The following is a 6,585-nucleotide window of genomic DNA, read 5'->3' on the forward strand; positions in this document are numbered from 1 at the left end:
TCTAGGCCCTCTCATTGGACGGCCCGCTTCTAGGCCCTCTCATTGGACGGCCCGCTTCTAGGCCCTCTCATTGGACGGCCCGCTTCTAGGCCCTCTCATTGGACGGCCCGCTTCTAGGCCCTCTCATTGGACGGCCCGCTTCTAGGCCCTCTCATTGGACGGCCCGCTTCTAGGCCCTCTCATTGGACGGCCCGCTTCTAGGCCCTCTCATTGGACAGAACTAGAAAGTATGGGTATGCATATATCACATGGAGACCTATGTACCTATGCTACTCCTGTAGCTGTGTGTGTGTGTGTGTGTGTGTGTTTTATAAAACCATGAGTTCATACCAATACCTCCAATTCAGTACCTCATTATTCTTTCTTTCTTTTTCCGTGGCATTTTTCCATGTTGCTAAATATCTTGTCCCATGAGGCATTCAGCTCCCTTTCTCCTTAATTTACTTTCTCAGTCAGTTCCCTCACTTACTCATCAGTTTGCTTACGTGGCCAATGCAGCCAACCACACTGGCTCTCCTCAGCCCAGCATCTCTGTATCCTCAGCCCCCAGGCCCCTGTCACTCCCCCAGCCCCTCTGCACCTGAGCCCCACGTGCTCAGGTGCCAGCTCCGCCACATGGGGAAGGAAAGGGGAACCGGCAGGGGAGCTTGGTTTGGATGAAGTTGACTGTGGGGCATCTAGGAGGCCGTCGGTACACAGGCCGAGGGCCCAGGGCTGGAGGGCAGCATGTGGAGCAGAGAGGGGACGAAAGTCCCTGCAGAGACACTTACGAGAGGGCTGAGGCGAGGGGTCTGCAGGGGACCCTGAGTGGCAGCAGCCAGGAGGGCGCATGAGACCAGGACAGGGTCGTCACAGATGACCACCGCCTGGCTCCTACCCCCTGCTCCTCTGGGATGGGTCCGGGCCCCTCTGTGCCCCTGGAGCCACAGGGGCGAGAGCTGGGCCCTACGTGGAAGGACAGAGCCTGGGCTTGAGGCACCAGCAGACAGACGGCCAGACCGCCTGGCCACATCTCCCCACCTCTGCCCCCAGCAGTCTCTCCACGTTGCCTCCGCAGTGGCCTGCGGGCCTGGCACCTACTTCAGCGGAGAGCCAGGCCAGTGTGTGCCATGCACGCCGGGGACCTACCAGGACGGGAACGGCCAGCTGAGCTGCACGCCGTGCCCCAGCAGCGACGGGCTCGGCCTGGCCGGTGCCCGCAACGTGTCCGAGTGTGGAGGCGAGTAGGGGCCCTCCCTGCAAAGAGGAGCCGGGGGTGGGGGAACAGGGCACCTCCTGTCTCCACCGAGGTTCCCAAGGCATAGGCCCGGGTGCCTCGTGGTCTTTTGTAAAGCTCTTTGCTGTTTCCAGAGCCTGTCCGGACTTCCACGCAGCTGCACTTACCAAGTGCGTTGCAGGCCCACAGTGCACGTGCCCCAGTGCACGGCGGTGAGCAGGCGCTGGGCTGCACTTGGTGCCCTTTAAAACTGCACCATGCAGGTTGGAAAGGACTTTACAGTTTACCACTTGCTCATTTACAGGTCAGCTTATAGCGGAGGTACGTAGTGCTTTATAGTTGAGCAAACACGTGACACCTCATGGGGCACCCGTCATTGTCGAAACGCTTTGTGGAGTGCGGCCAGATACTTGGGGAGGAGCTGTGCTCTACACAAAGAACTTTACAGTTGGCCTTCTCGATGGTTTGGAGAGCCCTTTTTCAACTTACCGAGCACAATTTGGTTTGCCAAGAGCTTTTCCATTTACTTACCCCACTTAACCTCATCTGTGAAATGGGCTTGTAGCCTTCCCCCCATCAGCCTCCCTTCCCGGGCCATTGTGGGGCTCACCCAAGAGAATGGATGGGGAAAGGTGGGCTGGTGAGTGGGACCCTTAGGGTGGCGGAGACCTCCAGCCTTCTCTGGGGGACAGAAGAGATCAGAGCCCAGCCCTGAGTCCCTGCAGGCTGGCCAGCCGCCCTCTGGCCCCTGGCCCCTCCGGGCGTGTGGTCTGTGGCCCAGGGGAGGTAGCACCTGTCAGAGCACAGAGAGGCTACTGGGGGAGCAGAGAATTCCAGGGTCGGGGCTGAGAAGGCACTAAGCGCACGCCTCGCTCGGCGCTGGAATGCGCTCTACATCCTGATGTCTTTGCCAGGACGTGTTGTCTCCTCCCGTTGCCCCAGCTGTGCCCTGGGGACCTCACGGAACCCCCTCCCTCCGCTCAGGCCCAGCCAGGCAGATAGACAAGGCAGCATCAGCCTGGAGCTTAAGAGCCCCAGGTCCTCACGTGAAGACAGTGTGGCCCGCCCCCGGGGCAGAGCCCCCTAAATAAATGGCCTCCACGGCCTCCCACCTCCACATGTGGTGCCCACACCTCTCAGCTCTGGATCAAGGCCTCTTCTCAGCCCACAGCCCTTCTAGCTGGTGGGAGGAGAAAAGCCAGGCCTGACCAAGACCACACAGTGCACTCCTGCCCCACGACCCCCCGCCTTGGCGCCTCGGTGCCTTTCCCAGGACAGGTGAGGGCTGAGCTGAGCGCCGCGCCTGGACCGAGGCGCCCGCCCCGCAGCCTGAGCCGTGACCTCTGACCTGCAGGCCAGTGCTCTCCGGGCCTCTTCTCCACCGACGGCTTCAGGCCCTGCCAGGCCTGCCCCGTGGGCACCTACCAGCCTGAGCCCGGGCGCACCGGCTGCTTCCCCTGCGGAGGCGGACTGCTCACCAAGCACGAGGGCACAGCCGCCTTCCAGGACTGTGAGGCCAAAGGTGAGGACTGCCCCACTCACCCCTCCGCTCAGGGTCAGTTTCCCTGGATGCCCCTCATTTCCTGCCCTGGCAAACCTCCAAGGTCAGAGGAGGAGCCTGGAGCCTCAAGCAGTGGGCGCTGGTGGCGAGCTCTGTGCTGCACACGAGGACAGGGACGGCGGGGGTCCGGCACAGGCCTGCCTGAGGGCTCACATGAGAGAGCCAGGCAGGCACTGAGGCTCCAGCCTGGAGCTCTGAGCCCCCAGCCGCCAGCTCCTCGAGACACTGGCGAGGCTTCGAGCGGCACTGGGAGGAAGGTTGGGAGGGGAGGAAAGTGAGCAGGGGCAGCGGGGTGACGTCAGAGGTCAGAGGTCGTCAGGGCTGCCGGGGCCCTGCAGTGCGGCCCCTCCTCCTCTCCACGCCACGCCACCGAAGCTGAAGCTGCACCGCCGCCCCAGGCTCGACTCTCCACGGCGGGACAGTCCTCCCCACCTGCTGATGGCCCGACAGACAGACTCTGAATCTTCCCCAGCTCTCCAGCCCCACCTCCCCTGGCTCCTGCCAGGTTTTCCCCCCTTTACCGTTAGCCTCCCCAGAAGGAGCGTCTGGACTCCACTACCTCTCCTCTCATTCTCTCCAAATCCCCGCCAGCCAGTCCGACTGTCGCCGCACTACGCCCACCCAGCGTTTGCTCCCATCAAGGCGGCCCACAGGGTCCCTGAGTTGCTGGAGCCCAAGTCAGTCCTGTCCGCGTCTCCCGAGACTGGGACGTGGCCCCCTTGGGGCACTCTTCCTGCCGCTCCTCGGCCTGGGCCCCAGGCCCCGCTCAGCCTCCCGCAGCCCCGCCCCCGAGTGCTGGGCCGCCCCAGGCCCCTTGCACGCGCCGCTCTTGAGCCTGGATAAACTCATCTGCTCGCTTTAGGTAGCATCTCTGCACGGGTGCCCCCAGCTTCTGTTTCCCGTCCAGCCTCTCCCCTGAACTGGACTCTGCCCTCCCGCCAGGCCACAGCTCCACGTCGTATCTAACAAGCATCTCAGATTCCCCAGGTCCAGGCTCCCCTCCAGTGCACGGCAGCTCTTCCTGCCAGGCGCTCACGGGAGCCTTGGCGTCCCCCTCACCTCACACCCAGTCTGTGCGCAGCCCCTGCAGCTCTAGCTTCTAAACAGCCCGACTGCGCCTTCCCTGGCGGTCCAGTGGTTAAGACTCCGCACTCCCACTGCCGGGGACATGGGCTCGATCCCCGGTCGGGGAACTAAGATCCTGCATGCCGCGCAGCGTGGCCAAAAATAAAATAATAAAAAATAAACAGACGCAGAGTGACCCTGACCCAGGCCACCGCCACCCCTCCCCGACGGCCCTGGCCTGTCCTGCCTGGGCCTCCGCCGCCCCCCCTCCCCCAGAGCACCCTCCCAGTGCAGCAGCCGGGGACACTCCAGGTGGCCTTCCTCGCTCAGAGGAAAGCCCAGCCCTCACCGTGGCCCCTGACTTCTGCTCCGGCCACAGCTGGCACAGACACGGCCCACCTCTGGGCCAGCTCCGCACTCCTCGGGTCTCCACGCCGGTCCCCTCGGTGCTGCCTTCCCTCGCCTCCCTCCACAGCCGGCCCTACGGCGTCTCACTTTCCATTTATGATCCCCAGTGGAGGGACAGATGGGCATCCCACGCAGCCGGAGTACGATGTTGGCCCCAGGGCAGGGCTCGGTCTGCCTGGCTCGCTGCTCAGAACCCGTGGTCCACAGCACACCCTGCACTGTTGCGGGCAGGGGCAGGGAGCAGAGGGGTCGGCCACTCAGGGACTGGGCGTGGGTGGTGGAAGGTTACCGGGCAATGGGGAGGGGCCTTGAACTCTGGGCTGAGTCAGCCCTCAAGGGCAGGGAGCCCTGGGGAGAATGCCGCCCGCCCTTTCCCACCGGTCCCCCACCACCACAGTGCACTGCTCCCCCGGCCACCACTACAATACCACCACCCACCGGTGCATCCGCTGCCCTGTCGGCACCTACCAGCCCGAGTTTGGCCAGAACCACTGCATCACCTGTCCTGGCAACACCAGCACAGACTTCGACGGCTCCACCAACGTCACACACTGCAAAAGTAGGTGCTGCTTTTCCCGCAGCCAAGGAGCTGCGGGTGCCGGGAGGGGACTGGGGGCAGGCTGTGAGGGCAGGGTGAGCCCTGACCTCAGGTCGTGTCCGCAGTGACATGGACCGGGAGGCCGGTGACTCCTCCCTGGCCCGTCACATCCGCACATGCACTCGGTGGGACACCCTGTGGTGTGGAGGGTGCGGCCCGGCTTGGCCCGCCCCCTGCACTCCATGGAGCGACCTGATCGCACCGTTGTTCATCGGTTCCCGTGGCTCACCTGCGCCTCAGTGCCAGGCCGGGCCCCACTCCAGGCTCTGGGTCTGCGGAGGGAAAAGTCAGGGCCCATGCCAAGGAGGCCTGTGGGGCAGCTGCCCGCGCCAGACCCTGCAGCTCTAAAGGCGCAGGATGCTCGGGGTGTACCAAGGGTGCAGGTGGAAGAGGGAGACCAGACGGCCGCCCTGTGTCTGTAGGAAGCTCCGTTTTAGCCAAAAGAAACGTGGCAGCGTAAGACAATCCGGGAAATAGATCATCTCCGAGCCCTTCACCAGCAAGTCATCTGGGCCTAACCCAGAGGTTGCTGTCTTTAGGGATTTCTAATTCACTTTTCAGAGCCCTTTAGGGCATATGTTCTGGTATTTTACCCTTTCCCTAATCAGTTTCCAGCCAGTGACTCCTTTCCTGGGCCGCTGGTCATGTTTGGAACAGCCTAATGGCCTGTGAAGGAGATTTAATCCTCGACGTGGACGCCACCCCCTCTGCGCGGGCTGCCCCCGCTGGGCTCGTGGCCTCCTGCGGCAGCTCAGCATAGGCAGGGTTTTAAGTGTTTAAATGTCCTAATGAGGAAAAGTGGGGTAAAAGTGGGAGGGAAGCTTCTGGAATGATCAGGTGAAAGTGAAATGTTTCCCAGAAATTTTGATGGGAGAAATTTAAGATGTGTGAGAAAATTATGTATATTTAGTATTTACACTCAATTTTCTTTATGCAGTTAAGCTAGGAACCGTTTAGCTCATAAAAAAAAGTCACGTTTGGCCTCTTTGAGGATGCACGGCTTAGCTAGACTTGAAAACGTAGGGAAGCGTGTCTCTTGCTGGTCCCTGAGCCTGCCTGCTCCCTGGGGAGGGCCACACCTGGCGCCTGGGGGGCACTCAGGGGATGTTGAGCAAAGGGGTGCACAGACGAGTGAGTGGAGAGAAAGGGGACGTCGGGGCGTCCTTGGCCTTGGCTGAGACACAGAGGAGAGCAGGGCTGGCGGGGAGCTGGCAGCGGCGGCGGCGTGGGCGCGCCTGCGGGGCGCAAAAGCGGCTCCAGGCAGGAGGCCAGGACAAGGCCCGGCCGCGGAGGTCCAGGTGAGGCAGCCCAGGAAGGAGGCACCCGGGGCTGGGCCTCCGACAGCCAACACGTAACGGGGGCCCGCCCCCCGCTGAGGGGTGCCCGAGGGAAGACCCGCCCGGAGCCTGGCCTGCTGGCGGGGAGGACCGGGGAGAGGGGGGCCAGAGAGGGGGCGGAGCACCTACCAGCCCTGCCCTGGGCCGCCGAGGCTGCTGAGGGCCAGCCGGGCCTGACCAGGGCACGGGCTGTGGTGCCCACAGACCAGCACTGCGGCGGCGAGCTTGGCGACTACACGGGCTACATCGAGTCCCCCAACTACCCTGGCGACTACCCGGCCAATGCCGAGTGCGTGTGGCACATCTCGCCGCCCCCCAAGCGCAGGATCCTCATCGTGGTCCCCGAGATCTTCCTGCCCATCGAGGACGGGTGTGGCGACGTCCTGGTCATGAGGAAGAG

The 6,585-nt window shown here is 63.1% G+C and overlaps 1 protein-coding gene across 1 annotated transcript in view; it reads left to right on the forward strand.

Moving 5' to 3' along the window:
* The window catches only part of SCUBE1 (signal peptide, CUB domain and EGF like domain containing 1), a 137,222-nt gene that overhangs the window by 125,945 nt on the left and 4,692 nt on the right, over positions 1–6,585 (forward strand). The window contains exons 16-19 of the mRNA XM_007453933.1: positions 1,058–1,219; positions 2,571–2,738; positions 4,648–4,809; positions 6,390–6,584. Coding sequence (XP_007453995.1) covers positions 1,058–1,219; positions 2,571–2,738; positions 4,648–4,809; positions 6,390–6,584 — 687 coding nt within the window. The remainder of the gene's footprint in view (positions 1–1,057; positions 1,220–2,570; positions 2,739–4,647; positions 4,810–6,389; position 6,585) is intronic.

This window comes from Lipotes vexillifer, unplaced genomic scaffold (genome assembly GCF_000442215.2).
Source record: "Lipotes vexillifer unplaced genomic scaffold, Lipotes_vexillifer_v1.1 scaffold382, whole genome shotgun sequence".
In the NCBI taxonomy this organism is placed as follows: Eukaryota; Metazoa; Chordata; class Mammalia; order Artiodactyla; family Lipotidae; genus Lipotes; species Lipotes vexillifer.